Source organism: Ostrinia furnacalis, unplaced genomic scaffold, assembly GCF_004193835.3.
Source record: "Ostrinia furnacalis isolate ACB-3 unplaced genomic scaffold, ASM419383v2 OfSCF6717, whole genome shotgun sequence".
NCBI lineage: Eukaryota > Metazoa > Arthropoda > Insecta > Lepidoptera > Crambidae > Ostrinia > Ostrinia furnacalis.
Window position 1 is genome coordinate 303,959 of NW_021136956.1, and position 26,582 is coordinate 330,540.

The window sequence follows — 26,582 nt, forward strand, 5'->3', positions numbered from 1 at the left end:
TACTTGCTATAATATTATCCAGAGATGAGTGCCATGACAGTCATAGTACTAAATGTATGGAAGATGGAAACATTGATTTTTTGGATAGATCCAGTTTATTCTGTAACTTAATATTGATACCGTTAGATAGAGCTCGTGAAGCACTTTTAAGATCAGTAACCAGTTTTACGATATCTTGTGTAGTTTTTAATATTATGAGGCTGTACCAAATGTATGGAAGTCGGAAACATTGAATTTTCGGATAGGTCCAGTTTATTCTGTAATCTATTATTGGTACCATTTGATAGAGCTCATTAAGCACTTTCAGGATCAGTAACTAGTTTTTTGATATCTTGTATACTTTAGAAATAATCGAGTGAGATCACTTATCGTTTCCACCCTGTATACGAAATTAGGTACTAAACTCTTATACCTTTGACAATACTAACTGTATAGCTAAAATTAACATCGTCTATAAAATATATCATTTAAAATCAGGTACGTCGGTGATTCATGCATTTTATAGTGACAAAGATATTTATTATTTGGGCTCAATTTCTTTATTTATTTACATTAAATCTTGCAAGTGAGCTTACAGATCCATCCAAAGCACTCATATTGCCAATAAAAAACCTTCTGTTCTTCTCGCTCCCATTCTAGCATTCCACGGTGAGTGAGAGAGACATGTTTCGAAATGGTTTTCATAAAATGGCTTAGACTTTTCGGCTTAATAAGATCATCATATGATACCCATTTTATGTAGCCATATTGGCGGCTCCTTAAATATAATATGTAGATCCGCATTATGTAATAAAACGTTATAAATAAAATCAGTCCAGTTTTATCGTGACTTTAAACAGAAATATTGAACCAAAGCATTTTCTATGTGCATTCGATAAAATATGTAAAGACATTGCACTTAGCTAAACTACCTACATACATAGCATATATTTTAATATCAAAAGTTATTTCCTAAACGCTTGAAGAAAAAATTGATTGCAGGCGTGCGCGTACGTTGAAATTCAGGTGTCCTTGTAGCATTCAGCAAATTAAGTCTTAATGCTATGCTTATAAGATGCATTATTCATTGACTCGGACCAAGCCGCGTGATTTTATTAATATTTCACAAATCAATGAAATATGCGTTGGGAAATACCCTTAAATGTTTTAGGCTTTTAATTTGTCGATGTTAAACGTTGATAGTATAACTAATTTATTAGTTCCTATAGAGGGCTACCTACCAATGATTATTGTAAATGTTATATTAAGATGATAAGTACTTTATTGATCGTCGTATTATTTTTTGCACTATCTATAGCTTATTTATATTAATATTTTGATTGATTTTATTTCCAAATCGTTTAAAATTAGGCTAGAATTTTCTATCAAAATATGAGTGCATAAAATGCTCAAATATAAATGTAATTAAAATATAGGCGTATTTAAAATATCATTAATCATTACAATTATATTCGTAGGTAATCAGGGAATTTATGTTTTAAAAATATGAACGATTATTCCGATATGATTAGAATAAGGTAGCTATATACTCACAAATCGAATTCTATCTTGTCTATATTTGTCTCGGTCACTCGCGGCAGCGTCCCAGATCACAGACAGAGATGGTTACAATTCTGGGACGTTGCTCACAGGGTAGCAAAAAATGACTTCGTGAACATAAATGGGTAGCAAGTTAGTAAATAAGTTTCAAATGAAAGTTTATGTATAATGCAGGTAGACACAAACATCACATTAATCTATTTTCGTTTTATTTATCAATATCCATATTCAGATCTAATATAGTCTAATAGTAATATATTATTATCTTCATATTTAGAGTATTCCCAATATCGCTTCCCAAAAAAGTGTCAAGTCGATACATATTAACTGGGAAGAGATATATTTAAATTTAAGATATAGGGATTTTACAGTACGGTATATGTATTTTATATAGTAGTTAATAAAAGTAGAAAGAAGTATTGAAAAAGAAGAGAGTCCTTTCCTAAAGAAGTGAGCTCAATGAAAACAGCAAAACTATGTGAAATTATGATATCTTAAGTATTACATACGCACATTTAAATAGTCTTTTATCTTGTATGTGTATTCATATTGGGACTAGTCAATATTAATCGTCTATTTACACAAACGGCAGACATAGGAATAGTATAACTACATATTTAAACTTTTTGTATTATAATTTTATGGTAAGGGAACGTAAGGAAGTATGGTATTTATGGTAAGTGGACGTGAACTTGATACGAATGATTAAGTATACTTGGTGTTTGACACTATGTAGTTATTGTTAAGCGCACACTGTCTCAAAATAGCATCGTTATGATTAAGTTATGTGTAAAATCGATAAGATTTTTTAACAAAACGTAAGCGTGACAGCTATAAAAATTAAATTATACAGGAAATGTTGAGTAGGTATGTGTGATTAGGAAATCAATCGAATTTATAAGACAAAAATAATTGTCTATCTAGGTATGAAATTAATGTAGAAGGCACTAAATTACTCTTAAAAACAAATATGTACATATTTGTCTGTCGGTCTAATATTACTAAAATTTGAAACGATATTCAGGGTAATATCGCTTCCTAACGATGCCAACCAATATTGTGTAGAAATATTTGTGAATGGTATTGATATAACGTCCTTCTGTAATTAAATGCACCACATGAAGGAGAAATTACCATCACCTGATCGTCACTTACCATCAGGTGAGATACAGGCCAAGAGCTTCCTCGTAGTGGATAAAAAAAAAAAAAAATTAAAATTGTCAATAACGATGCTAAGTTGAGATAATGTGCGATGCCATTAGATTTAGTTTCATATTGTTTATTATATTAAAACTATTGTAAAATTGTTATTAGTTAGTTTAGTGGGTCTAGTTTGGAGTCTTTCTATCGTAGTTTCTTGCAGTACGATAAAATGATTGTGAAATGATAAAAATGTTCCTTTTACAGTATTACTAGTCTATTTTTCTCTTACAAAGAGAGAGACAAATTCAAAAAGAAGCTAAAAATTATGTAAAGCTAAAAACGAAAACATATCGAAGACCGAATACATTTTTCTTCTCAGTTATACAACATTTTATCGTACAGTAAGATGTAGTATTATTTCAAATGTTATTTATATTCGCGTAAAATGACTGCCGTCGTGTTATTATTGATGTTCTATTTTGTGATAAACTAATTTCGATGTTTCTATGTGCCAATTTAATAAAATGTCGTAATCAATTAATTTTGTTTTTATTTTAGAAGATACGAGATGTACAGACGGTCGTCGCGCTAGCTTGGTGGTGGTATTAGCCTAGACGCAGACCACCGACTTTTAGTTGGCCGATAGTTGTGCCCGATTTTAATTTGTATGAAGAATCGTACCAAATCGGTGTAATGTGCGCACTTTCATACATCTCCATACTGATTAACAGCCCGACCCAAACTATCGGCTGACAAGTCTAGTCTGCGAGGACGCTTACTTGTAGTATGAAAACATGCATTGCCAGCCGTGAATATTTTTGTGTAGTTTAATACAGTTATAGTAGTCATAGTACAAGCTACAAGCATTTCCTCAAAAGTTTTTTAATGTATAACTATTGAGGGCACTGGCTCGCAAACAATTATAGGTTTTCGCAAACAAAACAATAGGTGTCATCTTCATTCATCATCATCTCAGAGATAAGACGTCCACTTCTGAACATAGGCCTCCCCCAATTCTTTCCATGTTGCCCGGTTGGTAGCGGCCTGCGTCCAGCGCCCCTCTTCCCCTAATGGAAAATACAATATGTGTATTGTGTATGCTCTTTAAATACAAATAATAATGTAGGCAAGCATCGTGGTTATTCTCAAAATAAACGGGGAAAAGTAACAGGTAAATAATTACACAATGTTCAACAATTCGTTTTAAATAAATATTTATTTACATTATCATAATTATACATGTTGGACGGATGATTATCATATGAATTAATTAGGTACTTTGCTCGCCAATGTAATATATCAGGAATATTGCGTGAATATAGTATCCTATGACTATTATTATTCTTCAATATACCATTACATAAATAAGAACATTGTTTATGAAGTAGATATACCGAATCAAATTCAAAATGGCGAAAGATTTCATCGGTGGGACGGTTCTATGTATATCATAGAAAAAGTATGCTCATATACGAGTAGAATGTGATATTGTGTGTGATAGATTCAGAAACAACTTCCTTTACCATTCAAAAATGCTAAAATACATGCAAGGATTTCATACAAGTCATCTTCTAATTTTTACATTTAAAATTGAAACTGACGAGTTATTTTTCATCACTAGTTATAACCAAGAACATTATAAACGAAGCTTAAGAAGGAAATTAAATTATGGAATGTCGTCAAACGTCGCAGAAAAAATCCGAAACGTGCTTAAATATTGTTTAACAATATTTACTTAGTGCTAATTATAAGTTATTTAAGTACCGGATTCCGAATTTTGTTTGACTTGTTTCTAGTTTGAAAACAAACCTATTTGAATATCTTAGTAAACCTTTAACATGTTTGAAGGTAAAGAGCCTCTCGAAGAACAATATTGTAAGCGCAGTTACGACGTTATTCATAGGCGATCTCAATTATGTGTACTTATTAAATAATTACATAAATAAAAAATATGCCCAAAATTAATTAACAAATCTCTAATCTAAATATTCTAGATAAGGATTTGTGAACTACAAGTTGACCTCACAATAATGAGGACTGCTTATTTTCAGCATTTCATTTTAATAAGTCCATTCATTGTATTCATCCTTAATGTATAGAAAACTTTAGATATTGGTAATCTTTCTGTTATAGTTTTGAACGAATAAGATGATAATCGTTTAATTAAAAAATAATGCTATTTGACTTCAACAGCTTATTAGTTTAACTCCAAGACTCATTCAACCGAGAAAAAATACAATAACTGACTTATGAGTCCAAATGGCGACATCAATTGAAAATCCTAACGTCATATCTTAACAACTAGAAACAACATAAGAAATATTCGTCCGGACACCGGGGCACCGTGATTTGCAGCTTGGGACAGTTCCAGATCTTTTCACACCTGCATCTGGACCTGAACCTCCTTTTGCCTGTCCTCTCCAGGAAATTGTTCAATGGAGACCCCTCGATCTCCTCAGATTTTTTAAAATAGCTCAATTTAGAGATGTACCGAGGCGAGGGAAATTTGGCTTTAGGCTTCACCGGAATGAGCTCTGTGGTTTCCACTTCTGTGTTATCTGTGGCGGCTGTCGTCTCGGTTGGATACTCTTCTCTTTGTCTTTGGTTGTCAAATGAGGTTGGGTACTGCGTGGTGGCTTCATTATCTACATTGATGGCGCCGATGGTGACCGGACTGTCCAGTGATTCTCTACCAATAGTGACTGGTAGGCTCTCTGGTTCTCTGGCCAGACGAGGGTGGGTGTCTTCTGGAGGGGGTAAGGCGTCAGTGACAGCGCTGTCTTGCGGCGCTGATGACACCGCCACCAGGTAGATAGATAGTGCGATAAGTAGTCTGAAAAGGTGGAAAAGGCAAAATATAATCCCTGTATGAACAACTGTAGAAGAGTAGAGGCTGCGTTTTTAAGAAGAATATGCACTAATAGTTAAGATTCGTAAGCCATGTGAGCGATTTCGAATAGGAATATAATTCGTATCCCTTAAAAACGTCGCTTCATATTTTAATTAAGGGACCACTTAGTTATTCCAGGATCATAAAATTGAAACTTATTTTGTAAATAACCAATTAGATTAACATTTTCTACATATACAGGATGTTTGTCTAACCTTCCGCCAAACACCCTGTATTTCAACGTTTTATACCTAGGAACTACTAAGAAAGAAGTAGATACTTTCCTAAGTCTACACGTATGACCGATTTATTTATTTATCCAGGATTGGTCCTGATTTATTTTCCCCTACCTTTTAAAGCACTTTTATGAACATTATGTGAGGTACCTACCTACTTATTATTTAACTATGTTGGCTACTTTTGTATTATCCACGGAAGAGAAAAAAAATCCGTGGTATCAAAATATTTCCTGTAATAAATTATCCCCTAAACTATTAATAAATAACAAATATCCGGCACCTCATTTTGATTGAACAAATATACGAGTGTAGGTACATAATTCTGTCACTAAGTAGGCAGTTATTGCTGCCTGGATATTAATTATAATGTTTCCTTGCGTGTTGAAGTTGAGTAAAGTAAATACAAAATCATTAATTTGTTTTTTCACCAGAAAAAAAAGAATGATTTGCGATAACGTATTTGCCATAGAGGTATTTGCAGTTGGTAAAGCGACTAAAGGACGTAGCACACTTATCAACCCAGAAAGGGATCGTAACCGTATCAACTCGAGGCGGTCAGTATTCTTTGTATGAAACTCCATACTGCAACGCACACTTATCCGTACCGTAACGTAAACGCCTCGCCTCGCAGTTCACAGCGCACGAAAGGCGATCGGATCCCTTTCCGATATATGAAAACAATAATTATATTGTTACTAGCTTGTATGGAACCCTCGGTGGGCGCGTCCGACTCGCACTTGACCGGTTTTTTGTGTAGTAATTAATCTGGGTTTTCCCAAATACCTCAATTGTTAATTTACACACGTGTACCTACGCATTGGGACTTCATTAATATGTTTTTTTCCTTAGATTAATGCCCGTTTTCACCATCAATCCCTAATTTTTAAGTGACACCTATGAAAACAAAATTCCTTTTGTGTTACCATAGCGGTCACTCAAAAATTTAGGATTGATGGTGAAAACGGGCATAATCCTTCTATCCTACTAATATTATATTATAAATTATTTATTATGAACATTATGAATAAATTTCTTATTCTTATTCTTATTCAATGGCAATAAGTGGTGACTGAGTTTGTTCCGGCGTTTCTTCTCAGCACTTGCCATATGTTTGTCTCGAAGCGCTGGTAGGGCCCAAAAGATAAGGAGACATGTAAAGTGCCCCATAAGGGCTACCTTTTTCTTTTTTTATTATTTTCTATTGACGTTCATAAGTGCCACTTGTGGTCTAAACTGAATAAATATTTTTGATTTTGATTTTTTTGATTTTTTGAATGTGAAAGTTTGTAACTATGTATGTTCGTTACAAACTGAATTTTACGAGGGCGACAAAGTCGTGGGCAAAAACTAGTATAGCCCTATTTCCAAAAACGATGGATTTTTTTCTAATATTTTTAACTTTTTTGAGCAACTTAGAAAAATTTACTGTTACTTCCCGATTTTTTTTTCGCGTACCACATAGCTAGGTACATAGCATAGTTTTAGTGGAAACTCAGCCTAATGTTGATAACCTTTGAGGGTCAACTAGTAGAAACAAATATTCCAAAATTCACATCTAATTTATAAGCTTTTACTGTATGTACCCATTTATAATGATTACTCATACTAATTAATAAAGCAGGTTCGCTTATTTGGTTGTTTTATATATTTTCTAGAATTCAAAAAAATCGGTCTGTTTATACACTTAAGGTAGGTAATCAAAAACAAATTTTAAATCAAAGAAATAAGATCGTATTTGCTATTGCTACTAATTTTAATTTGCGTGTGTATCCCAAAGCCTTTGACCTATTAATTTATTCAATAAACTTGTATCTTTAATTAATTTGCTTCATTACTATTGATAGGGTCTGTATAAATATTGATATAGGCCTACAAATAGTTTCCCGGGCGTTGTGAAATACGCAGGGGAACTAAGGTCTGATGGTGGAATATTTGTCGGCACCTTACTTACACCTACAGCAACTAGGGCACCCTTGTTACGATGGAACCTTATAGTTGTGATTTCGCAACAAAAATTAAGATCTTCTGAACCGATTTTGATCTGAAATCTTATCTGATTCCTTAGCTGAAGTAAATATAAATAAATAGGTGGGGTATTGATAAAAAATCACTATCATACTATATCAAACATACATACTTAATCGTAGCTTCGCAGAGGGAAACATGCTTGTACAAATTCATACTACTTAGGCCCGATTCGACCAAACGTTTATCCGGTATAACTGGCACATTGACTGACAGTTTCAGTATGGGAAATATGTCAAATATGACGATTTATTCTGAGATTAATATTTACTCTTGTTTGGTCGAATCCACCCTTAAGTACGTATCGAAAAGTCGGTTAAAAATGTGTGGAATTTCAGAAGTAGGGAATCTAGAAATTGCATTCACCTAGTTCTTGGTCAAACTATGACAACCATACTTCTCAGGGGTGTGCGTGCGTGAGTAGTCACTAGTTCACTACTCGTCACCTACAGCTTACATAATCCATGTAAATATTGGCAGGCCCTGACCCGATGGTGTATTAACATTACATTAACCGACGATGTGTAATCGTTTTTCCGACAATTCGTAGCAGTTTTTAACGGTTAGTTAAATAATAGTTTTTCTGTTGACAAAAAAATAAAGATCTTGGAAAATTTAGTCAACTAAAAAGGTATCATGATACCCAATCTGCTTTTATGGGAATGCTTGTGTCTACAATCCATGAAAAATAATAGAACTAAAACACCTAAGTTTTTCCATCGATATTGGCAGAAATAAATCTTCTCGAAGAGTTTGGTTGCCATAAAAAAGAGGTAATTAATAAAACGGCTAGAGTTGTGTGAAATCAGAGAGCTATAAAACTTCCTACACTGAATTCTTCATTAATTGGTTCAAATTCAGTGGTTATTATGTTCGCGGAATCTTTATCAACAAAATAACAAACACAATTTTAAGTAATCTGTATCTATCAATCTAAACAATTCATACCCATGTAACCGCTTATTACGACATTGATCTGTCTAACTACAATGCCGTTAAGTTCACCGAGTGTTGGCAAAACGCTACATTACTGGAAAAAATTGGGCATTGTCTATTAACAATACTAAAAGTCGACACACAGGGCGAGCAACGGTATTAGAGATCGTACACATCAACACGCTGCGACAACGCATTGTGACACGATGCGTCTTCGTATCACGATGCGACGTCGTATCGTGGGAATCTAAGACGAGCGAGTGACACGACATCACATTTGGTCGTGTCGCTAGTCGCAGTTAATTTATTTATTTATTAGGACGACCAACAAGACAAACTCCCATAAGTATAAGAAAATGAAATAATAACAAAAAATTAAATTAATCTAATAAATCTCGAAATATTAACCGCATTAGACATGTTCTCCTCATGCTGATATCAAAAAGACGATTAAAGAAAATAGAGATACACAGAAGATAGGTACTGGATAGGTACATACATCTATTTCTTTCAGTTAGGATATGAGTCAATTTAAGAAGTACACTCTTCGTAGATTCCCACGATGCGATGTCGCATCGTGTTAATGTGTACGAGCCCTAACTCGCAAATTACTTGCAATTAAGGCGATTAGAGTCCTCAATGACCTTGAGCGTTTGACCTTCACGCTTCGCACAACACCCGCGCACCCCGCACGAAAACTCCGATTTGACACCGATCAAAAATACACGGGCATAGGTAGGTACAGAATAGAAGCTCTTTCTTCATACATTACTGCCTATTATTTTAAACTTGAATTGATGAACCTTGATGTCGATGTCATTCAACCCAGGCGCAAGTGATCGCCCGAAATGTTCTAAACTAGCGCACCGTATAGTAAGGTATTTATATTTAACAAAAATTACAAATCCATGAACATTTTGTATGGGATAATATTTTTTATTTTATTTTATTTAGCTTACAATGTATGTTGTGTGTAAAGTATGTTTGTTCGGGTGGAATTTTGCAAGCTGAATTAGTTAGACCCATTTCCTGACGACAACCGATTGAGTTAAAATTTCGGATACACATGCAATTCGGATGACAATGCAATATTATGATGACATGGAGCTGATCTGATGATAGAGCTGGAAAGCAACAGGGCAGTTCAGTGAGCAACAGGGCAGTTCAGTGAGTAACAGGGCAATTCAGTGATCAACAGGGCAGTTCAGTGAGCTACAAGGCAGTTCAGTGAGTAACAGGGCAATTCAGTGAGCAACAGGGCAGTTCAGTGAGCAACAGGGCATTTCAGTAAGCAACAGGGCAGTTCAGTGAGTAACAAGGCAATTCAGTGAACAACATGGTAATTCAGTGAGTAACAGGGCAATTCAGTAAGTAATAGGGCAGTTCAGTAGGCAACAGGGCAGTTCAGTAAGCAACAGGGCAGTTCAGTAAGCAACAGGGCAGTTCAGTGAACAATCAGTTCAAGACCAAGTCTTTAATTATGCACTAGGACAGTTCAAACTATCTATATTATATAAAGCTCGATTACCACTCACTGACTGACTGACTCACTGATCAGGGGTATTTTTGGGGTATTTAGAGGGGAGAGGGGTAAAATTTTTGGTGTTTGTTTTAAACTAGATTTTTCGACTGCCAGCTTTACTAGATTTTTTGAACCAAAAAACAAAATGGCGGCATTTTTTGAAACATCAACTTTTTTGTTTTTGGTCCTGAATTTTTTCCTTTTTGGTGGTTTGTTGGAGTTGCCAAGGTGTGCTAAAAAATGTGAGAAAAAAATGGAAAAACAAAATGGCCGCGCCGCCATCTTGGATTGAAAATGCGATTTCGGGGTGTTTTTAGGGAGGTGTCACTCCGAGATGCGCCATTTTTTTTTAAAATTTCTTTTGGGTATTTGTGACATGTATAGTCTTCTTAAGAGCCGCATACACAGATTATCGAAAAACAAGATGGCGGCTGAGCCGTCGGCCATTTTGTTGCGATAAAAAAATTTCCAAACTTTGCCACGAATTTTCCGGTAGATGGCGACACCGGAGTGGGGTACAATGTTCCGGGCGATTGTTGGTCTGTTATTCGAGTGTTGCCATGAATCGGAAAAAACTACCATTTTGGAAGAAAATTTTCCACCACGGCCCCTGATAGTAGAAAATGGAAATTTCCAAAAATTCCAAAAACTTGGTATGCAGTTTGGTGACGTTTGGGGACTCAAATGACATTTCACCACTTTTATGGAAAAAGTCTGGCAACACTGAAAGTTATGGGGAAAAGTTTTTTTTGCGACATGGGTGACTTTAAAGTTAGTGACGGACGGAAAGAATTATGGCAGAAAAAAAATAAAAATGACGNACCTCCCCGTCTGAAGGCCAGCGGCCGACTGCCGCCCGCACCCCGCGAAGGCCCCCTCAACAGCAAAACGTTCGGAATTTATCAAAAGTAAAATTTATGAATGAAAGTAATGTTCGATTGAAAAACGCAACGTGTCATTTAAAGATTAAAGAATTCTTAATCTATTCGTGCAAAAATCTTTAAAATTAACATAGCCGTTTGGGAGGAGTAGGGAATTGAAGTAAAAAATCGATGTCCCGTATTTATTTTTTTAATCCACAACAAAGAGACGTAGGAAAAATTCAAACGTGTCAAATGTAGTCCTTGAACTGTTGTATAACATATATTTTTTTCAACTATTTCTGTCCAGCAGTAAAAGAGGAGTAGGCTTTACAAAATGACCATTTTACGCGGATTGAGGACACTAATCGCCTTAAGATGATAGATACTTGCAACTTTATTATTTCTATCGGGCGACAGCGTTCCGGGTTCCGATTGTAATAAAATTATAATTGCGCACAGTACCGTCTGTACGCACGCAAACGCACAGAAGCCTTTTTTTAATTTGGCGCTTACAAATTAGTTTAATATCCTTGTTAACCCCTTCTAGTAATTTAAATAAATATTGCTTAGACTTGTGTTAGTGAGTGGGTGCTGTCCAGTGTCCACACGACTTTGGAAATTAGTGCTGTCCGCACGAATTTGGAAGCATTTAATAAAGGCACATGGTTATTAAAAATGTGCGCGTTTCATAATCAACCTACACTTTAGGTAGCTACTGAGGAATCGGCAATACCATCGAAATTAGTTAGCGTAGTACTTGTAACATACGTAATATCTTAAAAATTATTGCGGTAATTATCATATTAAATCTCGAATCTACAAGCACGCGCCTAATTCATTGAGTTATGATTCATAAATCTGCTTTAATACGGGACAAAAAATGTAGACCGGAATAGAGAACAATTGAAAATTAAAATATTTATTACATAATTTACGAGTTTGCGATGACACTGCGCGCGATTGTTTTTTGTTTTTACCAAACTGGTGTACTATTTTTTTCGCGCGCTTATGCAAACGCCTTGCAGAGTGCATGCATGAATATTAACTGACATGTACTTCTTGCATAAAAAATATGCATATTCAAATGGGGCATTCCACGCGAAGCGGGCAGGTAAAAAAAGTCGATGTTTCCGATTTCAGTAATATTTGAGTATGTTCTACCTATACATATTATTGATACGTGTACCAAATATTTTTGTAATGTAATGACTAGTTTAAGAGTTATGGGTCTTCGAAGTTTTCGACAACCGGTTGGCATGCAGTACTTCAAAGCCGATTATGGAGTCATAAAATTATATATTAAAATAATTAAACTACGGGACTTATTACTTCATTTACCGTGCTTTTTAACTGTATTTTTGGAAACGAAAAGAAAATTATTTTTTCCTAAAAAAAATGCAAATTAATTTTTTATCCTTGATTTTCACAAAGTTCGACCCTTTCGATTTTTTAAATTTTTTTTATTTAAATAGTTAAAATTGCGTAGAACATTCATGCCAACTTTCAAAGTGGGCGTGGAAGTGGATTCGGAGCTAGACTGAAAATACTGCCGAAGGGTGGCGTCCAGCGCCGCGCCGTCGCGCTGCCGCGCCTGAAGCCCGCCGCCTGTGCGCGTTTAGTTAAACTGACAAGCAAATAAAATCACTTTTGACGGAATGTTTTTTAGATTTTTAATAACACCAATACATTTTTAGAAACCTATTAAATACTAAAAAAATACGTTATGGCCAGGCTTGTTCTTACTCGGACACTGAAAGGACCGCTCCGAACTCCGAAAATCGGTCAAATGAACTAGNAACGTACATCGGGTATATAAAATAAACGTACAATCATGATACCCAATCTGCTTTTATGGGAATGCTTGTCTCTACAATCCATGAAAAATAATAGAACTAAAACACCTAAGTTTTTCCATCGATATTGGCAGAAATAAATCTTCTCGAAGAGTTTGGTTGCCATAAAAAAGAGCTAATTAATAAAACGGCTAGAGTTGTGTGAAACCAGAGAGCTAGGTATAAAACTTTCTACACTGAATTCTTCATTAATTGGTTCAAAGTCAGTGGTTCTTATGTTCGCGGAATCTTTATCAACAAATAACAAACACAATTTTAAGTAATCTGTATCTATCAATCTAAACAATTCATACCCATGTAACCGCTTATTACGACATTGATCTGTCTAACTACAATGCCTCTAAGTTCACCGAGCGTTGGCAAAACGCTACATTACTGGAAAAAATTGGGCATTGTCTATTAACAATACTAAAAGTCGACACACAGGCCGAGGAACGGAGTTAGGGTTCGTACACATCAACACGCTGCGACAACGCATTGTGGCTTGTGGCACGATGCGACTTCGTATCACGATGCGACGTCGTATCGTGGGAATCTAAGACGAGCGAGTGACACGACATCACATTTGGTCGTGTGGCTAGTCGCAGTTAATTTATTTATTTATTAGGACGACCAACAAGACAAACTCCCATAAGTATAAGAAAATGAAATTATAACAAAAAATTAAATTATTCTAATAAATCTCGAAATATTAACCGCATTAGACATGTTCTCCTCATGCTGATATCAAAAAGACGATTAAAGAAAATAGAGATACACAGAAGATAGGTACTGGATAGGTACATACATCTATTTCTTTCAGTTAGGATATGAGTCATTTTAAGAAGTACACTCTTCGTAGATTCACACGATGCGACATCGCATCGTCACATCGTGTTGATGTGTACGAGCCCTAACTCGCAAATTACTTGCAATTAAGATGATAGATACTTGCAACTTCATTATTTCTATCGGGCGACAGCGTTCCGGGTTCCGATTGTAATAAAATTATAATTGCGCACAGTACCGTCTTTACGCACGCAAACGCACAGAAGCCTTTTTTTAATTTGGCGCTTACAAACCCCTTTCAGTAAATTAAATAAATATTTTATACTTGTATAGTGAGTGGGTGCTGTCCACACGACTTTGGAAATTAAGTAGTGCTGTCCGCACGAATTTGGAAGCATAAAGTCACATTGGTTATTAAAAATGTGCACGTTTATTATGCAATCTACACTTAGGTACTGAGGAATCGGCATTACCATCGAAATTAGTTGGCGCAGTAGGTACTTGTAACATACGTAATATATTAAAAATTATTGCGGTAATTATCATATTAAATCTGTACGCTACAAGCACGCGTCTAATTCATTAAGTTATGATTCATAAATCTGCTTTAATACGGGACAAAAAATGTAGACCGGAATAGAGAACAATTGAAAATTAAAATATTTATTACATAATTTACGAGTTTGCGATGACACTGCGCGCGATTGTTTTTTGTTTTTACCAAACTGGTGTACTATTTTTTTCGCGCGCTTATGCAAACGCCTTGCAGAGTGCATGCATGAATATTAACTGACATGTACTTCTTGCATAAAAAATATGCATATTCAAATATAGGCTTGGTAAAAGGAAGAAATTTCAGTTTATTATATTCCGGGGTTTAAACTAATGATAAACTTTCTACATGTTGTGATAATTGTAGTTAATAACCTAACCAAAACCGTAGTCTACGTTTTTAGAAATCAAACAACACAATAATAAAAACTTTTTCCTAAAAAAGAAAATACGAAAATTGTACCATTTTTTTGCAAATAATTTGTACCAATGTTTACTAACTTAATAACCACAATACAGTTCACATCAGGAATTATGATATCTTTCTGTCAATAATATAATTAAACTCGTACTCTGTCGCTTAGATTTTCATCAATACATGAGATCGTAAATGCGAAATGGCATAGTGTGCGTTTTAAAATTATTATTATTAAAATTATTACGATTCTAATTTCTTATAGTATGTTGCGCTTATTTATTAGAGCATTCGCCTCGACCAATATAGGGTGTTAGTAAACAATAGCAATGGCGATTAATGACCTTATGAATGAATGGACTTATGAATTTGTGGCACGTATCAGAATTTTGATTCCTCACATTAAGTATTCGTTTGATTAGGGAAAAATAGAGACATTATAGCTTCATCATCATCAACATTTTAGCCCAAGGATGTAGGTATGTCACAGCGGAACATAGTGCTTTTGGTATTACAGCACATTTTCAATAAATAATATCAAACGCTTGTTTTTAGGTCAACTGCAATGAATGACTAAACAACTTGTTTAAATGAAAAATCTCAATACAATAGAGACATGTTAATGAGCAATTGAGATGACACGATAACGAACCGATAGCGTATCGCCACCGACTCTATGTGAGTATTTAATTTATAGCCCATTAGTTAAAAAATAGAGACTTTTAAAAAGTTTTTAAAAGTTACAATTCAAACTGAAGTAAAATCCTATTGAATTTCGATAAAAAAACCAAACAACCATAATTCCAGTCTTTCCAGGAAAAAGGCTTATGAGTTAGGGGAAGTATGAGTTCACTGTTAAGTTTATGCCTAACTCTACCTTACTACACCCTGTATCTCTATTTGTAATTTTCACTCACGCAAAACACTTTTTCACTTTTCAGCAGACTTGTGAAAATGCTGCAAGAAATTAGGCACTCTTCTTTACACCTTGACCTAGTCATAAATCTACTGTAATCTCACAAACGTAAACAACTGTAACCGCTACAATACGAACTTGAAACATCAAAACTCGTCACTGACACTGAACTTGAACCCTAAGTACTAACCGGTATACGCTCTCCATGACTCTAGGGTGCAGACAAGCCTTGTATAGTACGCGTCGGCCTTTATATCTGAGACAAAACAACACTGTATCGGATTTTTGTACGCAGAAGGTGGATACCGGCTTTTTTCTCGATACGCAACGTTCGACTGCAGTCTTACTCGGCGGGCGTGTCGTGTCAAATAGCTGGTGGGGTTTCATTTACATGTTTTTTCACCAATGTTCACAGAAGCAGTCGTTCGGAACTCGGAACCTGATGTACAGTTAATTTGTTAATTATTCGATAATGTTCAAGGTTTGTATTGATCGTTAAAAAACGTTCTTGGGAATAATCAGCAGTGTTGTTCCCAGGTTTGATTCTGGGGTAATTCAGAAAAATAAACCGGCCAAGTACGAGTCGGACTCGCGCACCGAGGGTTCCGTATAAACCTGTAACTTTGATTTTTTTTAAAAGGTAGTTATAGACCGAGTATTTATTGTTAAGAATTTCCATTTAATACCTAATTATTAAAATAATTTTATTATTCAGATGTAACTAAATTTTCGTAATTTTCCCTTTATCTGTGTTTTAAGACGTTGCTTCGTACCAAATTTCATAATTCTGAGTTCACGGGAAGTACCCTGTAGGTTTTGATTTCCTTTAGTGTCGAAAATTTGCTGAAATTTGCGGAATCGAACATAAAAAATTGGTTATAGGGAGAAAGTTGTCTCAAACATCGTAGTTATTTTTGTCCTAATTAACTAAAGTCGGTTATTTTCAATAAACTGTAAGTAGGCATCTGTTTGTTTGCTCACATGGTTCACGTAGCCTGTATGAGGAAATAAATGTCATAAATTAATTAAATACCACGCATTTCAGAAATAAATGATGTTACAATATAATAATAGTCGAGTGTGATGCATCAACAATTAAAATATTTCACATTTATTTTAGTACATGACTATACCTAAACTAATGAAGATGATGAAACACTCAGTTCACATCAACAACAAGACTTGAGTAAACAGTAAATAGGTAACTGTGTAAAAAAGCTCTGAAATCTCAAAAAAATCCCTGTCATACAGGATGTCTCAAAATTCGTCACACAGAGCAGAGGTCTGAAAGAGAGAGAAGAAATGGGCCTAAGTAAGACGCATTGATCAAGCCTAATAATATCAATTTTGAAAAATGACTAAAACTGATCATATCTCGAAACTCATGAAACTTTTCTATAGATTTATTAGGCTTGTACGTCTTAGGCTCATCTACCTTCGGTGTTAGTGTGACGTGCAAATTTTGAGACATCCTGTATATTATGTACAAAATCATAACAGCTACCGGTTTTATATCGGAACCCGATTAGTATGAGTAGATGTTCTTAGTGGGCATAGAAGAAGGGAAGAATTCCTTCACTGGTTGGGTTCTTATTGCTGGTCAAGCTGTAGATCCTGGCTACACAGGAGCAGCGGTGGGAATAGTCCAGATTTATTTCCTTATACCACCTCTTTATTCGTTGTTGTTTACATAAACTACCTAATCTAGTATCATACCAACCCTGGTTACGATCAAAGTTCGTCATTATCATCATCAGTGGCCTAATTCAAGTATTTTGACACCTATACAGTCAAAATCTCGCTGAAAGTTCAGAAGTCGTCCCATTAAAACAGTTCTAAATCCGTATTCACAAGGGTCATTTCGATAGAACGATTACTCGATAGGATCGCAACTCAGCGATTTGTTGTCGTTAAAGTTTTGTTACGTGAATAAGGCTACTGGTTATGTAGTCTCCATTGCAGGAGCACGACCCTCTCCAATTTACCAGAGACAAATGGAGGGTTTAGCCTACACTCCCCACGCTGGCTTGAACTTGACCTTCACTGGTTGGGTTAGGTTATTTTAGGTTAGGGTTGGGTTTTTGGCGGTCAAGCTGTAGATCCTGACTACACAGGAGTTGCAGCGGTGGTAACGAGAGGTGTTAATAGTCCGCCTCTGTGGTCTAGTGGACCGCCTCTGTGGTCTGGTGGTAAGACCACCTGCTTCAGACGCAGAGGTCCCGGGTTCGATTCCCAGTGGAGGCAGATTTTTCCGTTCGGTTTGGTTGGTGGTAGGACTTGTTCTAAGTCCGCCTGGCTAGCCACCACCATCTTACCTAAGTCTGTCGCCATAACAACAATGTTAACAACATTGTTGTGTTCCGGCAGTTAGAGGTAAGATAGCCAGTTCCTCCGTGGTTGAGGAATCCGGGTGAAGCTCGCTTCCACCTTCGTGGTGAGATACAGGCCAAGAGCTTCCTCGTTGTGGATAAATAAAATAAAAAAAGTCCCGTAAACGTTGGGGGCAAGTGGGTGGTGAACGCGAATAAAGGTGTATCTATATCTACTTGTCACAGCGGATGCCTAAAGTGGAATTTACGTCGACTGTTACAATAGATAGTTACAATGTTCTACAATTACCGTTACTTACATAGTAATGTCATCACAATTACTAACCATTTAGCGAAATATTATAAAAATACGCTTCGTTTGAACTATGTGAGTCACCATACCAATCATCTACCTAATTGCGTACTTTGTGAATCATGTTTTTAATTAATTATATTATTTAAGTATGTGTTATGATTTGGAAACAAAATTTCAGACGCTAATCGGTAATTTAATCAAATAAAAGTGATAACTGCGATTAACTGTATGGTTTATAATATCATCTAGATTCCTAACATGATAAATATGCTGTAATATAGTTAACCCTTCCTATTATTTATATGCATAACATAGTTAAATTTTGGCAATTCTAGAAATAATAACATATTCCAATAAAAACATCAATTATTAAAACTGGCTGTAAGAATCAAAATGCTGTTTACAGACAACGCGGACGGCAAATCAAGTAATTTTTTTTACTACAGTTTTTCATATGACACTGTAAATTATTTAAGTTCTTAATTAACCAAGTAATTAGGCACTTAATTAACAATAGAACATAACGAGTTAAGATGACGTTAGCAATTTAATAGTTGTGTTACTGGATAACGCAAAACCTAACTAAGCTAAAACATTCATTTTATCTAACCGATTTGAAAATATAATTCTTTGTTTATACTCTCAGGACCCTAGGTTGGACCCAGTTAAATTTTATCAAAATCGGTCCAGTTACCAGTATTTTATTTAGTTATCAAATAATTGGAAAAATGACTTGTAAAGTATTACACACTTTCTTGAATATTAGAGTCGGATTTTTTAAAAGAGTAGTCCCGATAACCCTTCGTGATAAGCTCAATAATATGTTGGTGTTACAAGTGGGTTCCCGAGTCTGTCAGTCCGACACCGACACCATTAAGCTATTTTTTTTAAATCCACAACGAGGAAGCTCTTGGCCTGTATCTCACCTTATGATAAGTGACGATCAGGCCGAAGGTGGAAGCGAGCTTCATCCGGAATCTTCAACCACGGAGGAACTGGCTATCTTACCTCTAACTGCCGGAACACAACATAATCGATTGTTAAAGTATTAAGGTTTAGAAAGAACTGTTATCCCTTGGCTCTGACCTCAAGACTGGAAGTCAGCCAGCGAGCTGCGCTAGAATCAACCATACTAGGCTATTAATTCTGTGTCCTAGGCTAGACCTTGCCAAAATATCTAACGGTTTGACCACATTAGCAGCCATTTCACATGTTACATGCGTTTCCCTGCCTGATCTGTATTGCAAACAATATGCAGTTAGAAATCATTAACTGTATCTAAACAACAAGTATGAGACTTAAATCAATCAATGCTCAATCATTATTTGCATTTCACAGGGTGAACAAGGTCTTACAAAAAACTATTTAGATCAAGATCCCTGTCGGGCACTAATTTACAACAATCTATGAGTCTATTCTGAGGACACTGAAGTTTCTAAGCTTCCTTTTAAGGTTTTTCCCAAGATTTTAAAAATAACTAGCCGACCCGGCGAACTTTGTTCCGCCTTAATGGCAATAAATAAGCAGACGTTTTTTTTATTTCGAACGGGATAAAAAGTATCCTATGTCCTTCTCCTGGCTCTAAACTACCTCCCTGACAATTTTCAGCTAAATCGGTTCAGCCGTTCTTGAGTTATAAGTGGAGTAACTAACACGACTTTCTTTTACATAGGTACAACGTGTCCCAAAATTCAAGGATAAGCCGGCGCCGCAGGGTGGACATAGTCATGACTGCGCACTATGGAGCGAAATTGCGATTTATGGACATAGCGATTTTTTTCACAATTTCTTTTTGAAAAAAATACCTATCGATAGGTTACGTTATTCTGATGAATAAATGCTGCACAAGTTTTTCTCTAAAACCAATAGTTTGACTGGAAAAAAATATTTTCCATTTTCGTTGTATGGAATGAAACATAAAGTGGTCGATTTCGACTAAGCCTTGACAGATCTTGCTTTGAAACTACTTGAAAAAACTTGCCGCAGTAGTGTTCATACTGTTTTTTTACAAAACGACGAGTCAAAGTGGAGTGTAAGTAAAAATCGTTCAAAATTTTAAGGAAATATCATATTTTGATTAACTTTTGTGTAAAAACTGCAATGATTCTGAGGGTTTTAAGAATTGGGGTGGACAGCAGCACTACTTAAGTTGCCGATACAAACAAAAAAACTGAAGTATTTGAAAAATTGTAGTCGTGGTAATGTAAAATATCATAAGGGGTGTCAATTTTCGACGAATTTCATAATTTATTGTGTAACTTAAAAAATAATTGAGATAGATTTTTTTTCTTATTTTTCCTAAAGCAGTCATGACTAGGTCCACCCTGCGGCGCCGGCTTATCCTTGAATTTTGGGACACGTTGTATATAAGATAATGAACCATACGATATTTTAGTGTTAGTGTCAGCGTCAAATAGTAGATGACACCCAAAGTAGCCAAAAAAGTTGACAACGCATCCTTATTCCAACTGTAAAAGTCTGCATACTTTTTGACTACTTTCATCATCATCATCATCATCTCAGTCATAGGACGTCCACTGCTGAACATAGGCCTCCCCCAATGCTTTCCATGCATTGACTACTTTGGGTGTCACTAATTATTTGAAGCTGACTTCACATATTGATCTACGAAATTGTGAAGTTTTCCCGATCGGAAATCGAGGCTGGAACCTATCCTATACAACGCTAAGCTACTTAGTATCGTCTAAAAATAATCCACGTGTTGTTGATAGGGTTTAACTATGTGCTAATGGAGGCTATTTTAATCGGAACTTATTTGACAGGTGAGATAACCATCCTCTGCGCTAATCTGTGGCGGTAATGATGAAAACTGGTCCTGTGTACGCGCTAATCGCCTATAATCTTTGAATAAATTCTCAGATTGTGGTCTTAGGCCGCGGACTAATGGACAAATCTTCTTCTTCTTAGTCGGGCACTCTTGTCAGTGGTCGTGGTTGCGCTGACGCGGTACCTGGTGGGGTGATGTCATCTCCGAGGGTAGCTCTCCTGGCGATGTGCTTCCATTTCTGACGGTTAGAGGCGTCGCGAGTACACCTGGACCATGGTGGACTCAGTAGCCTTTGTGATGGCGTCTATCCAGCGCAAAAATAGAGCTATATGTTGCAGAACTTTGACACTCAGACCAGGCAGTCAGTGTTTTTAATGACCTAGGCTCTCATTAGTAAAAACATGAGTATATTAATCTCCTCGAGATATTTAAATCGCAATTTGAAATTAACCTTAATTTTCAGCACTAATATCCTGGAAAGAAATGCAGGCTTTTAATCTTTTCCTAGTAAAATCTTATTTATATTTTGTTTAGTGTTGGGTTAAAAGTACTGGACGTGTAAAAGCGCTTTTCAAAGCCTCTATTTTCAGAAAATAATTACTTTAATAGACTGCCCGTTTTCACCATCAATCCCTAATTTTAAGTGACCCCTATGAAAACAAAATTCCTCATAAGTGTTACCATAGGGCCCTAGGGCTCACTTAAAAATTAGGGATTGATGGTGAAAACGGGCATATTATTATATCGCCTAGTGTAACCAAAGCTTTACGATCGGATGTTGAATGTTGACTCTTTATTTCATTTCGTAAGCTCCGTCTTGCCTATAATTAGGATGTGAGTTTACTTATGTTTTTTGCAATACTGCCCATTTATCGGAAATGTATTCTTGCAAGGGCATGCACTCATAAAATAACTTTTTGTTCTGCAAGGCCACGTTTAATGGCCGGCCGCTGGCAAGGAGTCTTCATTTTACACTATTATTTTAACTTTTGCTCATCCTTTTGTGGGTATNGTCTGGTCTGGGATGAATTACTTTATCGGATGTGAAACAATAAATAAATAAATTGAGTAGTTTGAGCCGCACGCTACTTACGTTACGAGTAAAAAAAAAAGGTTTTGGCCGATAAGTAAGAATACCTAATAAGGGTACGATTAATTCTTTGCTCTTTTCCACTATGAGTAGTAACAGTCTAAGTCTAAACAAATAAAATAGTGATTTTTATATCCATAAATGCTACGTAACATAAAATACCCTAATCTATCTGGAGAATCAGGCCTTTTCGATGATCTTGAACCATGTTGTACTTATTATAAGCTACATTAATTTAAATGTTCTTAGGAATTAAGGTATTTAACGTTTCACCAAATTACTTACTAAAAATCTCACAAACTCTACCTTAGTCTATTTAACCGACTACAAAACGGAGTAGGTTCTGGTTCTGTATGTAACTCTGCATTGTTTATTTTGCGATAAACTTTTGACGAAATGATCGTTGGTTCGTGTGACATTGTTATCGTTATTTTTTATGTAAACCACATATTATGTACTATATTATGTAGGTACAGCTAGCGCAGTTAGCGAGTAGCGTCCTTGTAAAGTTCACGCGTACCTTAGGGCTGCCTACTGGAATCTTGGACATTCCGAATAAAAAGGATTTACTTTTAAAAAGGTACTTAGGTAGGTTTCACTGACTGACTCACTCATAACGAAATCTCAGAAACTAGGTACCTACAAGTGCTAGGAGTCTCAAATTTTGCATGGGGGTTTCTTTTAGAACGTAGGTACTCACTAAGACGGGATTTTGCAAAATTCAACCCTTAAAGGGCGGCTGCTAGCCTCACTGATAATTGATCAGTCTAAAGGTATAAGCGAGCTTTACCCGTAATCCTCAACCACACAAAAAAATCCCCCTTCTAAGCCCAAAATCCGAATGGATTCACTAACTGGATTACAGTCCAGTGTTTCTGGAAAAAAATGTACAGACGATAGTGTGGTGACCCTGAGTCAATACTGGTTTGAATTGCTATTCATCTTAGTTGGCAGACGAGTCCGTGGAGTTGACCATAATAAAACTTGACGGACAGAGTTTCATTAAAATTACGGCTGACTCATTTGCTCATAGCAAATTTTTTAACGGCAGGTAAATTTCTCTTAACTGCATAATAGCAGTCGTACCTACCTACATTATTATTAATTCGTGACAACCTATAACGGTACAAATAATATTATGTAAGGTAATAAGTATCACAAAATATAACAGAAGGTAAACTCATGTATGTACCTCGCTTTGCATACCTGTCTCGCTCGCACGCTCGGCCGTCGCGCTAGGGACGCTAGGGTTGTCTTGTTATGTGTTGCGTTTATTTCGTTATGATAGAAAAATGTTACTCTTAATACTATGCAAGAAAGACAATAACAGATATCCACGTATACTTATTTATATTATATTTAGTACGTTATTATAGTAATAGTTTGCAAACAAATACACGAGAAGGAAGTAATATTTAGTTGAGTGGTTGACACTATTATCCAACTAATATTATAAATGCGAAAGTTTGGATGTCTGGATGTTTGTTGCTCTTTCACGCAAAAACTACTGAACGGATTTTGATGTAACTTTACAGTATTATTGTTTATAACCCAGAATAACATATAGGCTATAATTTATGACGATCTGTGACAAACTGAATTTCACGCGGGTGAAGCCGCGGGCAAAAGCTAGTTATCCAATAATTCATAAAACCTCTCTAAAACAATTCGATATTCCTAATAATTGAGTTGGCTTTCAATTTCAATTGAAATTAAAAAAAAAATAACTTACTTACCTCCCCGAATCAACTGGTAACTTAAAAAATGAAAATTCGGTATTTAATGATGAGTTTAAGCAACCAAATACCGAACAATTATAATACGACTTATTCTGTTTACTCATTTTCGTCAATTTCGCAAAACAAAATAATATCACAGGCGGTTGACCGGCGCGTGACTCAAGCGAACCACAGCGAACGTGTGGCGAACGTCTGTCGCGCTCGCATTCGTCCAAGACAGTCTTGCTAGGAGCGGTGTCTATGTGTGCGTGGCTCGAGCGCGTTTAGTATGGAGTTTGTCTTCTGTCTTTCTTTTCAAAAATAAACAAATGCTTTCTTTGACTAAAATTATCTCTATCTACAATATTAAGAGTACTATCCCTCCAGGTGGCATTACAAAATTCTACCCTGTAAAATTCTACTCCTGAAAAATATACACGCGGAAAAACAACAGAAAAATATTATTGTTAGTCACAAAGTCTTAAAAAAAACAGAACAATCTAAAAATAATCAACACATAACACAGAAATTAATTAGAATTTTTCATCGTGAGCGTGTTCTCTTCTCTCTTACCATTCTTCTGGAACTCCTTTCTTCTAGACTGGTTCTCTCTTGCTTTTTTTCTGGAACTTCTTCTAGACTGTAGATCAACTCTGTCATTTGTTGCCCTTCGCTAGGCAGCTGGCAAGACACACAGCAAACTGCCATACGATGAGCCGCAACCGACATGAGTTTTATTTTATTTTTTATCTTCTTTCTTCTTCTTCATTTTCACTCTCTCTTCTCTCTTGTGACTTGGATTGAGCTCGCGAATACATATAAACAGCTTAATAATAACCTAAGTAAGTACAAGAACGAGTAGGTAGGACGAGGATCGTGCCCTGAAAGGTCCTACATATTTACTAAACTAAAGAATTTGAATTTTGAATATATGTAGAGTGTAATAAACTGGGAGCAGTTTGGCAAAAACTTCTGCTTATATTGAATTTTTATCACTATTATAGATCTTTGGTTATCTTCAAAATGATTCTTAATTTGCACAACTTTAAGCTTAAAGTTTAACATATCGAGTCCACTTATTAAATAAATAATCTTTGGACAATTTCACACAGAGCCAGCTATCCCCAAAGTAAGCAACTTAATCCTTGTGTTATGGGTGCTAGCTTAACGGATATACTACTTATATACTTTTTTTTAATACATAAATATTATACATAGTCACACCCAGACCCGTCACAGAAATTAAAATTCATCATTTCAATTTCTGCCCGGCCGGGAATCGAACCCGGGACCTCTCGGCATAGTAGTCCATTCTGAACCACTACACCAAACGGCCGACAAAATGGTTATTAGACCGTTATTAATGTAATCTTATTAAATAAATAAACTTTTACAAAATTATAGATATCAAATCAAATAAAACATATTTTTTTAAATTTTGCAGCTAATTAGATAGCGGCAAAATTGTTTAATAACAAATTATTTTTTTTGGATTTAACGGAAGAATGTTTTGGAGAAGTTTTGAATTGGAACTAACGGTTAACGGTGCTACTCGTACTAATTACTACCCATTGGTACAGGATTAAACGAAACTTTGTAATAACTTATAATTAAATATTTTATCAAGAGCACTCACCCCATGGCTGGTCCGGCCGACTGTTATTAATTTCGGTGCTGGTTACCGTTAAATACTGTAACCGTTTATCTACAAGGAAAGCCGCGGTTAATATACACTGCTAATTAAACACTGACCATAACACCCGTTTTTAACCAGCACAATGAAATGTAATAAATATTGTACAGCACTACAGCTTTGCGGTAGTGATGCGCCGGGATTCGCGGAACACGGGATTTGTGGACTTTGGAAGCTGATTGCGATGTACGTATTTGTGGCTAAATGTTTATTTCCGTGGAATGGGCATGTAAAAAATATTTTTGAGTCCATTTGACCACGAATTGTGTAGTTTATAATGTATAACTCGTATATTTCCACGTATAACCTACCTACATCTCCAGTACACAAATTTCGTGCTTCATTTATCCACCAATAGTGGTAATGGTAGATGAATTAATGAGAATAACTAACTTTATTCAGCATTTAGCATCAGAACAGCCCCTCTTCCTTCGTTCGATTCAGCCAAATGACGTCCACTGCTGGACAAAGGCCTTCCCCAAGGATTTCCATAACGACTGGTCCTGCGCTGCCCGCATCCAGCGCCCCTTACCTTAATGACACCTAATTTCGCGAAGTAGAGTATCAAAAAACTTTCAAGAATACCTTCAAAAAACAAGCAGGGGCGAAGTAAATTTGTGTATTTAATCCTATCATAAATGACACTTTAATAAGGGGGTAGGTAAGTATCTCCCAAGATATCAGGCACTCTGTTCGCACGTGAAAAATTAGTGATTTGAACTAATTCGTCATTAAGTTTAAGTTTTCTGGTTAACGATCTGGGTTTGAATAGGTAAGTAGGTATAAAAGTTTCAAGAAACGCATTATGGCAGATTGCATTTCCCGGGGACACTTCAGCTCATTCCCTATCCCGCGAATAATCACATCACTAGCTTACAGGCGTTATCGCGCTCGCAGGAAATGCAGCAGGAAGACGGGAACGATATTGCGTATTCCTATTAAAAATGTTTTCGATATGGCGTCATTGTCAGCCTTGGTGTTTTCAAAATATTTATCACCTTACGTTT

At 35.8% G+C, this 26,582-nt stretch overlaps 1 protein-coding gene across 1 annotated transcript; it reads right to left on the bottom strand.

The window, feature by feature from the left end:
- Positions 1-4,482: 4,482 nt before the first annotated feature.
- LOC114362773 (uncharacterized) lies at positions 4,483-16,032 on the bottom strand. Its single transcript, XM_028318303.1, has 2 exons — positions 15,852-16,032; positions 4,483-5,515 (listed from the first exon to the last, which is right to left on the bottom strand). Exons 1-2 carry the CDS (start codon positions 15,866-15,868, stop codon positions 4,984-4,986), a joined length of 549 nt encoding a protein of 182 aa, XP_028174104.1. The 5' UTR covers positions 15,869-16,032; the 3' UTR covers positions 4,483-4,983.
- Between the last annotated feature and the right edge of the window lie 10,550 nt (positions 16,033-26,582).